This window comes from Zeus faber (genome assembly GCF_960531495.2).
Source record: "Zeus faber genome assembly, chromosome: 12".
NCBI lineage: Eukaryota > Metazoa > Chordata > Actinopteri > Zeiformes > Zeidae > Zeus > Zeus faber.
The window spans coordinates 16,844,484-16,864,560 of record NC_137196.1 but is presented as its reverse complement, the minus strand read 5'-3'; the positions used below and the strand labels follow the sequence as shown (position 1 = coordinate 16,864,560).

Here is a 20,077-nt window from a genome sequence, read left to right as displayed (position 1 = left end):
TTCGGAAAATGAGCTCTACCCAAGACGGAATTCACCGATTTCCAAGTCTGGCGTAAACGCAGCATTACGGTCGAGCCAATGCGGAAGTGCTCCAAGCTGCAGTTCAGATAATGGCCGCTAGGTGCTGCTTCAGGTAACATGACTACCCCCCCCCCCTTTATATCCAATGTTTATATTCAATTTAATTATAACCGGGAATTATATACTCACAAATAAATTTATAAGGCTGGCCTGTGTGGGTATAAGTACACTCGCAAATACTGGTTGTAATGCCTTGAGAAAAAAAATATATTGATCGCAGAAAGGAACAATAAACATAAATGTTCTCATTGCCAAGGGAATTTGTCAACATTGTATGTGCACGTTTACCGTTTAATCCAGTATTGCTTAATCCAGTTTATTTTAAATGTGTCGACTGTTCAAATTGAATCCATTATCATCGGATGAGTTTGAAGAAACATATTTGCGTAAGTAACACGTTTGGTCATAAAGTTGACAGCTTGGATGACCCTGTGAGCTACTGATGGAACACTGTGACCCTCAGCACTTTTTACTGCATCCTCTGTTGTCAAAATCAAAATGAACCCTGATGTTCTGTTCAAATAAACAGAAATATTTTATGTTTGGGCTCAAATTGACCTCAGCAATTGGAACCTACAAAAAATGACCGGAATTGAAAGTGTTACTCAAGGTTACACTTCAGAACATCAGCAAGTAACACATAGAAGTTAGTCAATCATGGTTAAAAACAGGTGACTGTGTATATAATAAAAATTATATAAAAAGTCAATAAAAGTGTGTGTGTGGTATGGGCCTGCCAACATCCAGGATAAGGCCTGACTCAACAGGTCATCAGAGCAGATGTGTGTACAAGTCTATATTCCTTACACATGTACATGGACAGAGAACTCTGACATGAGAATCATCGTACATCATTACAACTCACTGTTATCCATTTATTTCTTCATTTTAACAAACAAATTACTTGCAGTGCAATAACTATATTGTTTTCTTCAACTCTAAAAGGGTTAAAACTCTCTCCCTCTGGCCATGGTGAGCTCTGCTTGGTACCAGGTTTGTCCTTGGGCCTCCATCCTGGAGGCTCTCACCGACCTGGCACCAAGTTATATTTGCAACATGCTGGTCAGCTACGAGCCGGTCAGATCTCTCAGGTCCTCTGGCTTTTTACACATTCCAGGAATCAATACTGAAGCTGTCAAAGCAGCCTTCTGTTCTCCCACGTCGGAACGTCTTCACAGTCCATCTGTGATACGCCCCACATTATTTCCTTTTGAAAGTAGGCTTAAAACCTCTTAATTTGGTATAGCAAATTACTCCTGTAATGTGGTTTTGCGGTTGTGTTTTCTGTCAATGTGGGCGTCTTTTTGGTAATTTGCTTGTGTTTCGTCTATTTCCATCTGTTTTGGGAAGTGCCTGATTGGTCCAAATAGAGCAAATTCCAACTGACTTTTCAGCAGTTGGCTTTGTAATATCCTTTTCATAATCGTACTTGCTTTTAATTGGTCGCATTAAAAAAAGAATACACTCTAAGAGGAAGATACAGAAGAGACATCTGATTTCATTTTCTTTTAAAATACTTTATCGGTACGGTAAAAGGTGCATTCTGAGTCAAAGGTAAAGGTATGCAAAAGGTATCCAGTCGTTCAGCATAAAGTGAAAGAGATCCCTTTTCAATTTAAATGAATATTGGTTCCTGATCAGAAAACAGGCTTTCATACATACTTCTGTTGTAGACTACCACATACAGTACAACTACTACAAAGCGACTACAACTACTACAAAAGTACAAAACAAACATAACTAAACAGATATCCATGGCACTCATTCTTTACATAAATTAGTTTTCTCTTTGAATTACGTTTGTCTTCAGGGGTTCACTATGTGAGAATATTAGAATGCAGACAATGTTTTTTTAGGATAAACAGATTAAATGCCCGGTGCCTGTCAACCACTCCCATATGTGAAGAGGAGGATTGCTCTTATTTAAATGCCAACTAGCTGTGCTGCATTATCAGTGATCACTGTCACTGCAACAGGAAAAGAGCTATGGCTTTCCTCCTGCCCATCCTACTTGCTGTGCTACTCTCTCTACTTGGAGGGCTGTACTTTTTAGGAGCATTCAGGCAACGGCGTCCAGGAGAACCTCCTTTGGACAAAGGTCCAATCCCCTGGCTTGGACATGGTTTGGAGTTTAGCAGGAATAACGCAAAGTTCTTGGAGAGGATGAGGAAAAAACATGGGGACATATTCACAGTACAGCTTGGAGGGAAATACTTCACTTTCATGATGGACCCTCATTCTTATGGTGTAGTTGCTAAGGAAGCTTGTGCTAGATTGGACTTCCTAGAAAATAAACAATTATTTGTCCTGAGAGTATTTCGTTATAAGATCCGTGACAATATCGACTATATTTTTGACGTTGCAAAGAGAAACCTAATGGGAGATGGGCTGGATTTATTGACGGACGCCATGATGAATAATTTGCAGAAGATCATGCTACACAGTATTGGAACAGAAGAAGAACAAAAGACCTGGATCGAGGACAGACTCTTTATTTATTGCTACAATATTGTTTTTAGGGGAGGCTATCTGTCACTGTTTGGCAGTGTGACACCTGAAACATCTGGGAGCCCCGAGAAGGCCAATGAGATGGACAGACAAGAATCAGACAAACTATTTACTGAGTTTTGTAAATATGACCAATTGATCCCTAAACAGGCGTTTGGCATCCTTAACCCCAGGGAGATGATGACGGAAAAGAGCTTAAAGAAACTGATCTGGAATGAAATGTCAGTGCAGAAGATCAGGACTAAGAACAATGTAAGCGGTTGGGTAACTGACGCACACCAAATGAGGGCAGAGATTGGAGTGAAGGACTTCCTGCTAGATCGATACATGTTTGTAATGCTGTGGTCATCCCAGACCAACACAGGGCCTTCTTCATTTTGGCTTCTCCTTCACCTCTTGAAATATCCTGAAGCCATGACAGCTGTCATGGATGAGGTCGATAAGGTTGTGAGAGAATCTGGTCAGGAAGTGAGGCGTGGTGGCCCTCTCATCAACCTGACCAGGAAAATGATGCAGAAAACACCAATCCTAGACAGTGCCTTGGAGGAGACCCTCCGATTGTCTTCTGCTCCTTTACTTGCCGGGACTGTACGCCAGGACATGACCCTCAAAATGGCTGACGGCCGTGGGTATGGTCTTCGTGAGGGCGACTTTGTTTCACTCTTCCCATACACTGCTTTTCATAATGACCCAGAAATCCACCCTGATCCACAATCATTTAAATATGATCGCTTTCTCAACCCGGACGGCAGCAGGAAAACAGATTTTTACAAAGGAGGGAAGAAGCTGAAGTCAAGCACAATGCCTTGGGGAGTAGGGTCCAGTATGTGTCCTGGACGTTTCTTTGCCACCAATGAGCTAAAGCAGTTTGTTTTCCTCATGCTATTGTACTTTGACATGGAACTGACAAATCCTGATGAGGAAATTCCTAATTTTGATACCACACGGTGTGGTCTTGGTATTATGCATCCCGTCAGAGATATGTATTTCAGATACAGACTTAGATTTTAAACTTTAAGGAACTACAGAAGCGTATATCTTAAGCCAATCAAAGAGTCTTCAAGAAAAAGTATGCTATAACTCTTTATTATATCTGGGTGTCTAAATACTGCGGGGTGTTAACGGTTTGTGCGTGGTTCTTCCCACGGTAGTAAAACTTATAAAGAACAGTATCCTATTATTTTTTGCATTACATTTTTTACCAAATGATAAATAATTTGTGTATTTGTGTCATAATGTGTTCTTTGGGATTTTTGATTGAGGTGATCTCTGCAATTGCAAAAAAAATACAAAAATGTGAATTATTTTTGAAGATGGTATTTGTCCTGAAGTTCCTTTTCTTTTTTGTTGTCTTTTAAGCATAAATAAACAATACAAGCATGTGAAATGCATTTCTGTATATTCAGGAGGTTTTTCAGAATGATAAATATGGGGATGATGCAATTAACGTGCTGCTTTCTCAACATCGCACTTAAATGGCTTGAATAAAAATTGTGGATTGATATGAAAGTTTTTGTTTGTTTGCTTTGTTTTTCAGTCTTTCGAGCTAAATCATCAGGAGGGTTAGGACATCAGCTGTGGGGAAGAATTGTATTTGTTATATAATGATTTTTAATTTGAGTGACAGAAGTCAGGATATTTCAGTGGATATGTTCATCAGAATGTGGGAAACAGGAACGTAATGTTGCACCCTCAAGCAGACATGACTCCGTCTCTTCTATTTGGCAACTTTTATTCACCTCAGTTCTTGGTTGTAACAGTTTAACACAAAGAAGACAGTCGCGATTTTCAGTACAAGAATGTAAATAGTACGTGACTCCATTCTCTCATCGATGACGTCACTCGCTCACGTTAATACTGAACTCTGACCTCTACTAAGTTACATTAATCAGAATCATATTTGGCACATTAACAATATCAAAATACAATGAAAAGGAAGAATATCTTCTGCGTAAACAAATTAAATCTATTTCAGCTTATTTTAGTTTAAATAATCAATATGCAAATTCCCAAATAATTCTAGGTCGCAACAGTAACCTAAATAATATTAGAGGCAGTGATTGTACCAATACAATAGCCAGCAAAGTACAACTGGTATCAAATCAAGCCCCTTTCCCACTTGCACTGAAAGCCGTAAATCCGCTGCATATGTTCTGGATTGGCATCATGTGAGAAAAGGGTCCAGTGTAGATGTTCTGTAAAAGTTGTTCCATAAATTTCCCCACTCTCAATCCAGTATAATTTGGGAAAATGTCAGTACGGCTGTGAATGGACGTGTGTGGGAATGGAAACAGTAACAGAACCTTAAAGTAGCTATCTTTTTTGATGTGTAGAAAGCTTACGCCATGATGTGGGAGGAAGAATCACGTATTAAATTGCTTCACATAGGAGTGGGTGGGAGAATGTTTAGATGGATAAAGTACTTTCTAATTCTATATCAGTGGGAAAAGAGTTTACTAGGTTTTTTGTTGTTGTTGTGGAGAATAGTACACCGCAGGGGAGCATATTAAGTCCACTGTTGTTCCCTTTAATGGTTAATAATGTTTCTCTTAATATTAATATTGGGGTATCACTGTTTGCCGACAATGGAGAAAATGGTGGAAAAATGTCAACATGTTTTAAATATAATGAGATGTATGGCTGGGAATGATTGGAGAGCCACCAGAGAGTCAATGAAGACAATGTACATAGCAATAATATGATAAGTATGTGACAATGGAAGTGTGGTTTATGGGTCAGCAGCAAGTACATGGCTAAAAAAAACAACTTTCAGGCTATGTTGTGGAGCCATTAAAAGTGCTGCAACTGGAGTGCAGTTGCAGCACTACAAATGGAAATGGGGAAGATGCCTTTGGAAATAATGACTCAGTTAGTGTTGAGATACTGGACCAGGCTAAAAGGTCATCCTGCACATAAAGTACTGTTACCTTGTTGGGAAAATTAAAAATGCTGGGTTGACATTAGGAAAAGAAGCAGAGACAATGAAACTCAATGAATGATCGATAAGTCTGGCATGTTTTTTTCAAGAACCAGTGAATTTGTATTTATTGGAGGAAAATAATAGGATAATTATTTGAGCAATTCTTATGATCTCAGGCAAATATTTACAGATGCATCAAAACACTTAAACAATTAGGAGTAGCATTTGTAGTTCCAGAGTTTATATGATTAAAAAATAATTATGAATGACAAATTATCTGTATTTACAGGGGAAATTATGCAAACCTATTGGCATTGAGTTGGATAGAAGAAATTAGGCCATACAAAGTCATCATGTGTACAGATTCTAGCTCATCACCAATGAGCCAAGGAATAAGTCAGCCTCAGGGAAGGCAGGGTCTAGTATTGTAAATTTCATAGTTGCTGTATTATCGGAGAATGATGTGTTTGAACATTTGTCTTTTATGGGTGCCAGCACATGTGGGTGTCATAAGAAATTAATTTGTTGAAAGGTTTATGCTAAGAAAGCTACTGAGAATGCACAAGTAGAGAGTAAAATACAGCAAAACAGGCTTACAAGCATAATTAAGGGTGAAGTCAAGAGGAGGTGGTATGGCAGGAGCAGTGGGATATGGGATTTATACAACATTCATTAAACAGCTGGGGAACAAAGAGTACTGGAAGGAATAGGAGGCAGTCATATCAAGAAGGTTGGGCGATTGAGGACTAAATAGCACACTGGCACTGGTTAAGAAACACAACATCTGATGTTGTGAAAGTTAAGATCATAAGCAGGAAACAGTACAGCACAGATTAATGGAATGTCAACAGTACAATAATGAACAAATACAATTTATTTCTGGACTGAAGAAACAAAAAAATAAGCATAGACTTATTAAACAAAGGGACTACATTGATCAGTGTTAAAAGAAAAGTTCCAGGAGAAGGAGGAGGAGCAGTCTAACCCTTCTGTTGCACCCAGAACGTGTGGAATTTAGAATAGAATTGATTAGGACTGCAGATGAGAAACCGACGGCGACATTACGGCAAGTGGGGGAAGGAATGGAGTCTACTGGTGGCAATGTGATGGCGGGGTATATTACAAATTCCCATAGAAATATGTATACATCCTGCCTACTTAGTATGTTTGAACTTACGTTGTCACCATGTCAGATCTGCCAAACTTGAAAAGATATTTTGAGTTCCACAATAGTGTAACAGGGAATCTCCATTGCGTTTGAGTTACTGCAGCTAAATTACTCCAGTTATTCACACCGCAGCATGATACGGTTATGCTCACCTGATAGGACAGCTGCACATACGGACTACCGCTAAATTTCCAGTTACCACAATCGTGACATTGCTGATGTTGAAACTGTGTGTTTTTAATTGTTTATTATTCACTGTGGAACATTAATAAAACATGGAACGGTCACTGTGTTCCAGTAAAATAGAATATGGGACTGTCATCAAGTTTCAGCATAATGCAACCTGTAAATCTCACTGAGTTTTAGTAGAACACAACATACATGATAACTGACATGGAAATGTCCAGTTCAAACATCAAATGAAAGTCTCACTTTTAAGTGCAAATATACCTTTCTAATATATTTATATGGTACTTGCAATTCCTAAATAAATTGCATTCATTGCAAAAAAAAAAAGCATATAATAAATGACCGACTGTTCTCACTCTCGTTCACTGGAAGTCGTCCTTCGCTCACCGTGCAATAAACCAGCTTATCAAATCGAAGGACTCGTGTTACTAAGTGTAGTACTAAATCTCAAAAAAGAGTCGAACCTTCCATCGCAAGATTGTGACATGCACAAGGAACAACCAGAGCAGACGCTCTGTTTTAGGGTCAGAGGTGGATACGCACTCTGCACAATTTTGCAATATTGTCAGGTGATAAAGAATTTATTTAATCTTCTTCGTTTAACATGAAGAACCACCAAAAATCGGACATTTTCTTTCTTTCGCTCTCTTTTTTGAGCAGAGATTACGCAACTTCGTTACATTACGTTGGTATAAGGTTTGAGTATTGGAGCTTTTTTAAGAGTACGAGTACTTGAGCACAGCATCGGGTGTGACAATTTGACCGGCACCGAATCGGATATATCTGACATTGATCGGCCGGTCACCAGTCTTGGCCGACCAAGCTGAAAACTGGCCGATTGAAGTTAACCCTTTGGGTTGTGCTACAGTACAACCATGGTTTTACAGATGAAGAACAAGAGTTCTAACTGGTGGCCTCACTGACCAGCTTATTTAAGAGCTCAATTTGTCAGAGGAAGTATGACAGGCAGCGACCCAGTATATACAGTGGGGAGAACAAGTATTTGATACACTGCTGATTTTGCAGGTTTTCCTACTTACAAAGCATGTAGAGGTCTGTCATTTTTATCATAGGTACACTTCAACTGTGAAAGACTGAATCTAAAACAAAAATCCAGAAAATCACATTGTATGATTTTTAAATAATTAATTTGCATTTTATCGCATGAAATATGTATTTGATCACCTACCAACCAGTAATAATTCCGCCTCTCACAGACCTGTTCGTTTTTCTTTAAGAAGCCCTCCCTTTCTCCACTCATTACCTGTATTAACTGTACCTCTTTGAGCTTGTTACCTGTATAAAAGACACCTGTCCACACTCAATCAATCAGACTCCAACTTCTCCACAATGGGCAAGACCAGATAGCTGTCTTAAGGACATCAGGGACAAAATTGTAGACCTAAACAAGGCTGGGATGGGCTACAGGACAATAGGCAAGCAGCTTGGTGAAAAGGCAACAACTGTTGGCGCAATTATTAGAAAATGGAAGAAGTTCAAGATGACAGTCAATCTCCCTCAGTCTGGGGCTCCATGCGAGATCTCACCTCATGGAGCCTCGATCATAAGAAAGGTGAGGGATCAGCCCAGAACTACATGGCAGGACCTGGACAATGCCCTGAAGAGAGCTGGGACCACAGTATCAAAGAAAACCATAAGTAACACACTACGCCGTCATGGATTAAAATCCTGCAGCACACGCAGGGTCCCTCAGCTCACGCCAGCGCATGTCCAGGCCCGTCTGAAGTTTGCCAATGACCATCTGGATGATCCAGAGGAGAAATGGGAGAAGGTGATGTGGTCTGATGAGACCAAAAAAGAGCTTTTTGGTTCAAACTCCACTCGCCATGTTTGGAGGAAGAAGAAGATAAGTACAACCCCAAGAACACCATCCCAACCGTGAAGCATGGAGGTGGAAACAACATTCTTTGGGGATGCTGTTCTGCAAAGGGGACAGGACTACTGCACCGTATTGAGGGGAGGACGGATGGGGTCATATATAGCGAGATCTTGGCCAACAACCTCCTTCCCTCAATAAGAGCATTGATGATGGGGCGTGGCTGGGTCTTCCAGCATGACAACGACCCAAAACACACAGCCAGGGCAACGAAGAAGTGCCTCCATAAGAAGCATCTTAAGGTCCTGGAGTGGCCTAGCCAGTCTCCAGACCTGAACCCAATAGAAAATCTTTGGAGGGAGCTGAAAGTCTGTGTTGCCCAGCGACAGCCCCGAAACCTGAAGGATCTGGAGAAGATCTGTATGGAGGAGTGAGCGAAAATCCCTGCTGCAGTGTGTGCAAACCTGGTTAAGAACTACAGGAAACGTCTTATCTCTGTAATTGCAAACAAAGGTTTCTGTACCAAATATTAGGTTCTGTTTTTCTGATGTATCAAATACTTATTTCATGCAATAAAATGGAAATTAATTACTTAAAAATCATACAATGTGATTTTCTGGATTTTTTTTTTTAGATTGTCTCTTGCAGTTGAAGTATACCTATGATAAAAATGACAGACCTCTACATGCTTTGTAAGTGGGAAAACATGCAAAATAGGTAGTGTATCAAATACTTGTTCTCCCCACTGTATACTGGGGGTGGGCCTGATGATGGGTGCCCGAGTGGCCAAATCACAGCCTGTCTGGCCAAGTTCGGACTTGGTTGCTTTAAAGGGGCTTTCAGGTTATTCAGAAGAACTTTCTGGAGACAGCTTAAGGTATAGTAAGAACCCTAATTCTTCATTCATAAAACCAGGGTTGTAGCACAAACCAAATGTTTAAAAACAAATATATATATATATATATATATATATATATCCCTGCTTTTTCAGTCTCTTTGATTTCTTGATACACTTTATTACTGAACTTAATTGCTACAATTTATTTTTATTTTTTTTCACTTCTCTTTCACTCAACTTTAAAAAAAAATCGCCAATTCCACCCCACGGACACCTCGCTCATGTTTTTCTATGATTTCATGCTTTAATTCAATCGACATCATCCGCTTCTTCTTCTCAACACTTTCTTAGGACCCATGGTTAGAATTTTTTTTTTGGGCAAAATAACTGCACAAAATGCACAAATCGCGAGCACAAAACACAAAAGAGATGCTTCCACGGTCAGGTAACCACGTGAAGTGAGAGAGAGTGAGACGCGGGATGCTGGCCGGATTCGCTCGCCACGCCAACTAGCGGCGGTTTACCTGAAGCTTGCTCCTCGTAATTCACATTTTTGCTCGCAAATCAATACAAAAAATTGACGTAACGACGGCTCGTAACTCAGAAAACGTGTTTGTTAGTGCACTTGTAAATCAAGGTACCACTGTATATATATAATTCTAATTTAATTACGGAAAACAATTTTGTAGCATTTCCTACCTGCGTATTTTGAGCAAGAATTGCATGGATGGTACAAAAAATGTTTGTAGGTTTGCAGGTCTAAGTCGCCTTAAAACACACCTACTAAGTACGATTGAACTTACGTCATCTCCATGTACGTCGTCTGTGTGTGTGGGTTTTTTTTCACATTCTTGAGTGGGCTAAATAAAATTGGATACAGAAGACATTCACTTGTTTTTGGAGGAGAACATAGTTTTCATGTTTTGCTTGGTTTCATTTTCAAATATGATAAATAAGGGTTTAGTTATTAAATTTGATGGTTGTTGATAAATTATATATAGACGGTCTGTTATACCGAGACTCCTCCACCACACCCTGGTTATTCTGATTATAATGTATGTAATTCTGGTTATTATATACTGCAAGATGTAGGAATAGGCATGCTATCTATTTCAGGATTGAAAATATCGCTCACTCTCATCTCACCTTCCTAATTCCCACTCCATACTTCTCTCATCATCTCACCTCCCTTATCCCTCTCTCCTTACTTCTCCTATCACTCTCACTCTATAATGTCTTTCACTTTATGTATGTCTAATCCGTCAATGTTCTGTGTTTATATTTGTCTGCTTGTCATTTGTTTGTGTAGTTCTGTATCCCTAAAAATTTCCTACAATACGATGGCAGTATAAAGGAATGTAAAGGAGGAAATCCCAGACTTATTTATGGGAAAGCACGGGAACGGTAGGATAACTATTGCCTTGGATGCACTGTGCCATCACCCCCTAACTAGCTTCAATGACACACATTAAGTTTGTTAGTTGGAATGTGAGAGGCTTGGGATCACCTGCTAAATCGTAGCAAAATCCTAACTCACCTCATCAAGATGAACCCCAGCTTCTATCTACTGCAATAAACCCACCTCACTGCATCTGAGCACCTTAAACTCAAAGCTAAATGGGTTAATCAAATGTTTTCCGCATCATACAACTCAAAAAAAAAAGGTATATCTATATTGATCAATAAAAGTATCCCATATCAAAATAAAACCACAATATCAGACCCAGAAGGGCGCTACATAATGATAAATAGGATTTTAGGTGACATCAAATTAACCATAGCTAATATTTAAGGCCCCAATGAGGATGACCCAAATTTCTTTCACAATATATTTTCAAAACTCTTAGAATTCACATATTATTCACCACAGCCCCCAAGTTTCTCTAGAAACAACCTTTTCTTGACAGGTTACTCTGGACAGTCCAAAATCACTAATCCAGAAATCCACCCTATTGTAATTTCCGATCACGGGGCCAATTCGTTTCAACCTGATAAATGAAACAAACCGGAACCCTCCCGGCAGGTGGCGGTTTAACACCTCACTTTTGACAGATAAAGAATTTAACCAATTCTTTTCAAGAGAATGGACTTCATTGAACTGAATGACTCCCCAGAAATATCACCATCCTTACTTTGGTAAACAGCTAAGGCAGTTCTAAGAGGTATTACTATTTCATTCTCCACTCACAACAAAAAGAAAGGATAAGAATGCCAAAATAAACTCGAACAGCGACTAAAGGAGTTGCACTCCCAACAAGCCCACTCATCTTAGAGCAAATCCATATGAAATCAGGATAATTACATCTCAACTTGATACTATCATCAATCATAAGACACAATTCCTTATACAATGAACAAGAGGAAATTATTTTGAATGAAATGACAAATCAGGTAAATTTCTTGCCACTCAATTGAAACCTGATAGAGAAAAGTGAAATGTCATGACATCCAGTGGTTACGTACAAGATCTATAAGCTCAAAAAATACTCAAATCTGCGTAACCGACATGCGGTGGTCGCGCAGGCGGTCGCAAGGGGCGGCGCCACAATTGCGATTCTCGGTTCTATAATTATATTATAGGATTAATTGTCTGTGTTGTATTAAATATACATCTAAATCCTCCTAAGTGAAACTTTACCGTAACTTACCTCCAGTACTTACCTCACAGAGTAGAAATCCTAACAACACAAGGAAATTAAAATTTTCACATACAAGTGAAACCGGATCCTCGTCTTGTTGACGTCAGTAAGTAAGCCTTGGAAAATTCACAGGTCTTTTCTCCAGTTGTAAACCGTTTCACCTTCGTGCCGGCTCCAAAATAAAATATAGCTTATTAGAATAATACTTGTAGTAAACAAGAAATCATATTCCTCATTTATCAAACCAATATATAAAACAATTATATTGTAGGCATACAAACAGGAAACTTTGTTCACAAAATCAGTTTGTATGCACACAATATCCTGTTGTACATACGGAACCCAATATCATCCCTACCGGAGGTGTTCCATCTTATATCTAAATTCTCAGCTATCTCAGACTATTTAATAAATTGGACTATGACCACAGTCGTACCGCTCAGTGGGGGGGACTGTAATTCTGCAACCCAGAAACTTCACTTAACCATCACAACAGGCAATATTAGATACCTTGGTATTGATAACGCCCCCATTCTATCAGATTTGTTTACCCTTAACTATACTCCATTGCTCAAATCCATTGAAGAAGACCTCATTCGAAGGGACAACCTACCCATCTCACTAATTGGTAGGATAGCAGCAGTGAAAATGAATATACTTCCAAAAATAAACTGTATATTTTCTATGACCCCAGTGCAACCAACAGTACATTGGTTTAATACTTTGGACTCAATAGTCAACAAATTTATTGGAAATACAAGAAACCAAAAATGAAACTAGCAACACTTCAGAAAAAAGGACTGTGGAGGCATAGTTTAAGGTTTAGATACTACTAGCTAGCAAACCATCTTTAATTTATAATTAAATGGTTACAACCAGTGCAACAATTGGCCCATAGATGGCGAGACATTGAACAATCGAAATCTCAGGAGTTATCATTATCTGATCTCCCATTCCTTACTGAATCTATAAGGAAACATAATTGCTTTAAAAGCCTATTTATCGCAACAACTCTGTCAGCCTGGTGGAAATTCCTCAAACTCAGTGGTCACACTCTATCTCCAAATAAATTCACGTCAATCTGGCACAATCCAGATTTCTTGGTTAAAAACAAACCAATAATCTTTAGGTCTTGGAAAAGATAAGGAATTACTCATCTGGAAGACATTTTTGAAAACAATTTGCTTATATCCTTCCCAACCTTAACCCAAAGGTATAAATTCGGTGAACACGACTTCCTTCAATTCCTTCAATTACAGCAGTCTCTAAAAGTTAAAATCAAATTGACACAATTGACACAACATCCTACAACCACTAGAAAAATCCCTTTTCCAGAATATACAAACTTTTATTCAAAACAGACGACACCTTATCTTTACCGACAATGAAATGGGAAAAACACCTTGCTGTTCCCACTGATATCAACCTGTGGAAGCTTATCTAACACCTTTTCTATGACCCGCAACTCCAAAATGCAACTCATCCAATATAAGATTTTGCACAGAGCCCATATCACGGAACACAAAATGTTCAAAATGTGTCTTGACATTTGCTCTCACTATTCCTTTGATACCAGAGATGACTACTTTCTGCCCATCTATCCTAGCATTCTGGACCAACATCACCAAAAGCAATCAACCCTTCTGGGTCGCAGCATTCCAGTCTCCCTGTCTATATGTCTTCTTGGTGACCTCTCCTCAGTCGACCCACCACTGAAAAACCACCAACCCATTTTGATCGCCTTTACAATCGCCAAGAAAACAAAATTACTCAATTGGAAAAGAGAGATAATCTCACCACATCCAATGGTTGCAGTTATTAATAGATAACATCTCAACAGAAAAAATATTAAAAATATTGGCAATATCCCAAAACAATCTTGATTCATTTAATGAAATATGGGCTACTTTTATCACTGACATAACTCCATCTTTTAATACTTGAGTCTTCCTAAGTCGGTGCAATGTCGTTGTGCTTTGGGGCATGTGGGAGTCCTCCTGGTCTGCCAGGGCTCTGCGGTTGGGTGGATGCCTGGGCGGCTCTGGGGACATCCGTACTGTGTGGGCCTGTGTTTCTGGGGGATCCCGGGGCCCCACGGGGGAGTTGGGTAGTCTGGGTGGTGGCGACTGCTTCTTTACCTGAGTTGAGCTGGCCTGTCTCCGGGGGTGGGGGGGGAGCCTGCTACCTGCAGCTGACTTCCGTGCGTTGGTTCCAGATGTGGTTGTGGGTTCTGGGACTTGGGTTGGGGGCAGGGGGTGTGGGTCGCTGGTTCGGGTCTCGGCCCCGTGGTCGGCGGGTCAGCCCGCCGCTGGGGTCGCCCGGCCCGCTCTGGGCCTGTGTGTCCTTCTGCGGGGTGTCCGTCCGTCACCGTGGGGCCATGATCCGGGCCCGTGCCAAAGATATAATGGTGGAAGTTGAAAAATGAGGAGCGTTGCATGCAATTTAGGAAAGAGGTAAGGCAGGCAATAGGTGGGAGTGAACGGTTACCAGATGACTGGGAAACAATTGCAGAAGTGGTGAGGGAGACGGCCAAGAAGGTACTCGGTGTATCATGTGAGGAAGAGGAAGGAAGACAAGGACTCTTGGTGGTGGAATGAGATAGTACAGGAGAGCATAGAGCAGAAGAGGTTGACGAAGAAGAAATGGGATAGTCAGAGAGATGAAGAAAGCAGACAGGAGTACAAGCTGATCTGGCGCAAGACGAAGAGAGAAGTGGCAAGGCAAAGGAAAAGGCATATGACGAGTTGTATGAAAGGTTGGACAGTAAGGATGAGAAAAGGACTTGAACTGATTGGCAAGATAAAGGGACCAAGCTGGTAAGGATGTACAGCATGTTAAGGTGATGAAGGATAATGATGGGAATGTGCTGACTAGTGAAGAGTGTGTGTGGAGAAGGTGGGAGGAATACTTTGAGGAGTTGATGAATGAAGAAAATGAGAGGGAGAGAAGAGTGGATGATCGTGGGGATAGTGGATCAAGAAGTGCAGCAAATTAATAAGGATGAGGTGAGCATTAAAGAAGATGAAGAGTGGAAAGGCATTTGGCCCAGACGACATCCTTGGGGAAGCATGGAAATGTTTAGGTGAGATGGCAGTGGTGTTCCTAACGAGACTGTTTAACACTATCTTGGAAAGGGAGAGGATCCTGGATTAGTGGAGAAGAAGAAGTACTGGTACCCATCTTCAAGAATAAGGGAGACGTACAGCGCTGTAGCAACTACAGGGGAATAAAGTTGATCAACCACAGCATGAAGCTATGGGAACGGGTAGTGGAGGCTAGGCTAAAAGGAGAGGTGGGGATCATCAAGCAGCAGTATGGTTTCATGCAGGAAAGAGTACTACAGATGCAATGTTTGCTTTTAGAATGCTAATGGAAAAGTACAGGGAAGGCCAGACAGAGTTTCACTGCGTCTTTGTGGATTTAGAGAAAGCATATGATAGGGTGCCGAGTGAGAAAGTTGGGTATTGCATGAGGAAGTCGGGGGTGGCAGAGAAGTACGTAGTACTGGTACAGGAAATGTGGTACAGGAAATGAATGAGGGTAGTCAGACAGTAATAAGGTGTGCAGTAGGCCTGACGAAGGCATTCAAAGTGGAGGTGGGATTGCATCAAGGATCAGCTCTGAGCACTTTCTTGTTTGCAATGATGATGGACAGGTTAACAGATGAAATCAGGCAGGAGTGTCCGTGGAATATGAAGTTCGTGGATGACGTGATCAGTAGCGAGAGTAGGGAGAAGGTTGAGGAGAGCTTGGAGAAGTGGAGGCATGCATTAGAGAGAAGAGGAATGAAAGTCAGCAGGAGTAAGACATAATACATATTCAGGAACATAAAAATGTGCCTGAATGGGACGGCAAAAAGCTGAGAATGCAAGGAGTGGAGGTGGAGAAGGCGGATGAGTTCAAGTTCTTGGTGTAGACCATCCAAAGCAGCGGAGAGTGTGGGAGAAAGGTGAAGAAGAGAGTACAGGCAGGGTTGAGTGGGTGGAGAAGAGTGTCCGGAGTGATCTGTGACAGAAGGGTGCCAGCAAGAGTGAAGGGGAAGGTCTACAGGACGGTAGTGAGACCAGCTATGTTGTACGGTTTAGAGGCTGTGGCACTGACAAAAGGGCGGGTGGCTGAACTGGAGTTGGCAGGGTTGAGGATGTTGAGATTTTCATTGGGAGTGACAAGGATGGACAGAATTAAGAATGCGTACAGTAGAGCGACAGCTCAGGTTGGACAGTTTGCTGGAGCTGCCAGGCAAGAGGAAAAGAGGAAGGCCAAAGAGAAGGTTCATGGATGTGGTGAGGGAGGACATGCAGGCGGTTGGTGGAAAGGAGGAAGATGCGCAGAATAGACGGTATTGGAGGCAGATGATTCGCTGTGGGGACCCTAACAGGAGCAGCCGAAAGAAGAAGAAGACATAATATTAATAAGATAAAACTTATTTAGACATAATATTCAGACAATATAAATCAGAGTGAAAGCATGGAGCTGGAAGGGTGGGGGTCACTTTGAGTGACCCGGATCCTCTCTCGGAGGTAGACTAGGCTTCTACAAAAATAATTTGAACCTAGATGTAATGGTCTCCATCTGGTGGGACGTAAGGTCAGAAAAATATGAGTGAAAAATATGAGGGAAAAACAATATCGAGAGAAAGTCAGAGAGAAAGACGACATAAGTTGAAATGTTTTGAATGTATACTTTTATGGGAATTTCTAATGTAGGCCGCCAATACGTCGCAAAGTTTTTAGAAAGCATTGCAATGCTTGCCACAGTGCCTGTTTCGCCAGCCAGCCTTGGCTGAGACTATGGCTGTGACTATGGCTTGCGATGCAGCGGAGTCGATGGTCATTATAAAGTCAACATTCGTCAATGTAGAGAGCCCTGCCTTGGTATTTATTATTCTCAGTTCTCAAACGTTGGTCTGGTCCGATCCCACAGCAGAGCTACTGCAGCAGAAATTGCTGAAAAAGTGACTTGACTCGAGTGTATCATTCTCTTTATTCTGCAGAATAAATATCCTGAATACTCTTCATTTGGTTTTCCTGTAGTGGGCAGATTAACCTCACCGACCACACAGGAAAATTTCTCCAACAGCACCTACAATGGGCACGTGAGCATCAGAGCTGGACCATGGAGCAATGGAAGAAGGTGGGCCTGGTCTGATGGTTCTCTTGGTGCCAGATAACACAGGACACCTTCAGAGGTCTTGTGGAGTCCATGCCCCGACAGGTCAGAGCGGTTTTGGTGGCACATGGGGGAGCTACACAATATAGGCAGGTGGTTTTGATGTTGTGGCTGATCAGTGTATATATATTTCAAGATTCAAGATTCAAGATTTTTTATTTGTCACATACATATAACAATTTTGATTATTGGTATGTTTTAAATGCTGTATATATATATTTATTTTATTCCTATATTTCTATTTTAAAACTGTACAGTGCAATATTCATGTGCCAAATACACCTTTTGAACCTTGAATCTCAATCTTTGAATTTGATGTGAGCTGCCGAGACAATCCGCGGCTCTCAAAATGATGATAAAGCAATATAACAAAGATACAAATAAAAATTAACTAGAAAATAAAAGGTCAGGTACAAAAATAAAACTAAACTAAAGTCCTTCAACATCTCTTGGGTAATTTTGTTTGCTTCAACTGTTGGCTCCTTCTAGATACAGAACAAATATGGTGTCGTGCCCCAATAGTTGTCCAAAGTCGACAGGAAACACGTAAACAGTGGAAATGTGCCTTCTTTGTATTCCTCTGTGAAGTCCCCATCAACTACTGAATCCTCCAGGGACTTGGGATTAAAATCAATAAAAAAGTCACAAGACTAAAATCACAAAATAAATAAGATAAAACATCGGTCTAACTGCTGCCAGTGTTTTATCGTATTTATTATTATTTACCCTTACCTGTACATCTACTGTGTTTCATTCTCCCTCTTTTTTTTTTTTTTTTAAACCTGCGCTGTCAGCATGCTGGGCATTTGAGAGTAGTAACACAAAGTATTTGTATGGCATTGCATCTAGGACAGAGTTAGACTGGAGGTGGAATTCAAGTTCTCTACCTGCAATGTAACTCTTTATTCATTCTTAAATCATCAAGAACTGCTGGAATAACTGTCCTGTGGATGACCTACAGGATGACAAGAGCACCGTTTTTGGTTATACAGAACCACCATCAATCCCCCTCTTTGGAGAACCATTTTACCATGTTTGGGTCTTTAAAAGACTGATCATTACTCCAAGAGGGTGAGATTCACCACGGGTGAGACAATTAAACACAGAACCAAATATGGAAACATAAACATTGGATGACACCATGTATTGAGAAACAGAGTTAATCAGGTCCAGGAGAACTGGAACTACAATTGGGCATGTGGCCTCTTCCTGTCATAGTTATAGCAGTAAATGAGGGAGGAAAGGAAAGGAATGCAACCAGGAGGGTGCTGGGCTGTGTTCAAAGCAGCTGTGGTGGTGTTTTGGTGGTGAAAGATTTGAACAGTTCGCAAACTCCACCACACCATCACGGAGCCGATAGAAGCTGCTTTCTCTGGAACATTGCACTTAAATAGCTTGAATAAAAACAAATGGATTGATATAAAAGTTTTTGTTTGTTTGCTTTCTTTTTTTTTCTATTTATTAATTTCATGGAGGAAGCAGATGGAGGATTTGGATATGTTGGTCTCGCATGGCGCGATTGGTCTATGATATTTGTGGCTCCAGGTTATTACTTGTATAAATTATTATATATAATTATAGACACAAGATAATTTAGTTCAAAATATAATATTGCAGGTAAATCAGTATATCCGAGTTGCTCACTTCCATAATCATGTGGCTTACTTCCGTAACGTAGTTTTGTGGTTGTTTTCTGTTAATGCAGTTGTCTTTACTGTAAATGTGGTTGTATTTTTCATAATTTGCTTGTGTTTTGTCTATTGGCATGTGTTTTCTTAAACCAACCTTAATTCAGCTACCTCCTGTGGTAGGCTTTGGTTGCTTAACTATTTCCAAACTTCACGTATTTTAGGAGGCATGTCATTCAGGACGTCAAACTGAACGAATGAGCAACCTCCATATCACCAACACTACATGCTCTAGTTGCTATTGCGCTATAAAAACTATTTCAAGGTTTCTAAAAGTATTACTATGAGCCACAGTTCATCCTTTTGAGCCATTAATGATTCTTATTCATCCGCTTATTGGTATACCTGGCAGACTATCAGATTCCTTCAGAGGACAGTCGCTACAACAGATTGACATCAATCCATGATATGCCATGCTCCTGCTGATGGTTCGCGTCGACACTCCAAACAAATTAGCAATTTGGAAAAGCTGGCAAACCCTGCAGAACTGGAGGACTTCATTACGTCCAGAGGAACTTCCGGTGGTAAGCCCTGCAGAACATAGGACTTCTCTCTGTCCAGAGCAACTTCCAGTGGATATGGTCCACCTGTTGATGGCCTCCCGCCAGAACTCTCTCTGAGTCCTATGGCTACTTCTTGCAGATCGGGCCATACATCCTTGTCAAAATCTGTATTTGTCAGCGCAGATATTTGTCCAAGACCCTCAATTAGAGATGCCACCCTCATCAAAATTAATTCAGATTCACCATTTTCTCGACCCACTGAGCAAGAGTTAAAATAGCTTTCCCTTTCCCGTCACTTCTCGGCTCTTGTTCAACTCCTGCTATTGCACTTGGCGGTAACAGGCTAATGCTGCGTTCAAGCCACCTGGGAACTGGGAAACTTCTCAAATTCATATATAATTACCATGCCATTCACTATAAACGCCGCATTAGTGATTTACACAAAAGTAAAGTCACAAAACAACATATTCAGGAAGTCGGTCCCACATTTCCATCTAGGAATTATGAAATGGAGCGCCATTAATTGTCCTGAGCGAA

General features: G+C 40.6%; 1 protein-coding gene across 1 annotated transcript; it reads left to right on the top strand.

Moving 5' to 3' along the window:
- Positions 1 to 2,049: 2,049 nt before the first annotated feature.
- Positions 2,050 to 4,098, top strand: LOC307237848 (5-beta-cholestane-3-alpha,7-alpha-diol 12-alpha-hydroxylase-like). Its single transcript, XM_080010627.1, has one exon. It carries the CDS (start codon positions 2,068 to 2,070, stop codon positions 3,598 to 3,600), a length of 1,533 nt encoding a protein of 510 aa, XP_079866753.1. The 5' UTR covers positions 2,050 to 2,067; the 3' UTR covers positions 3,601 to 4,098.
- Positions 4,099 to 20,077: the final 15,979 nt, after the last annotated feature.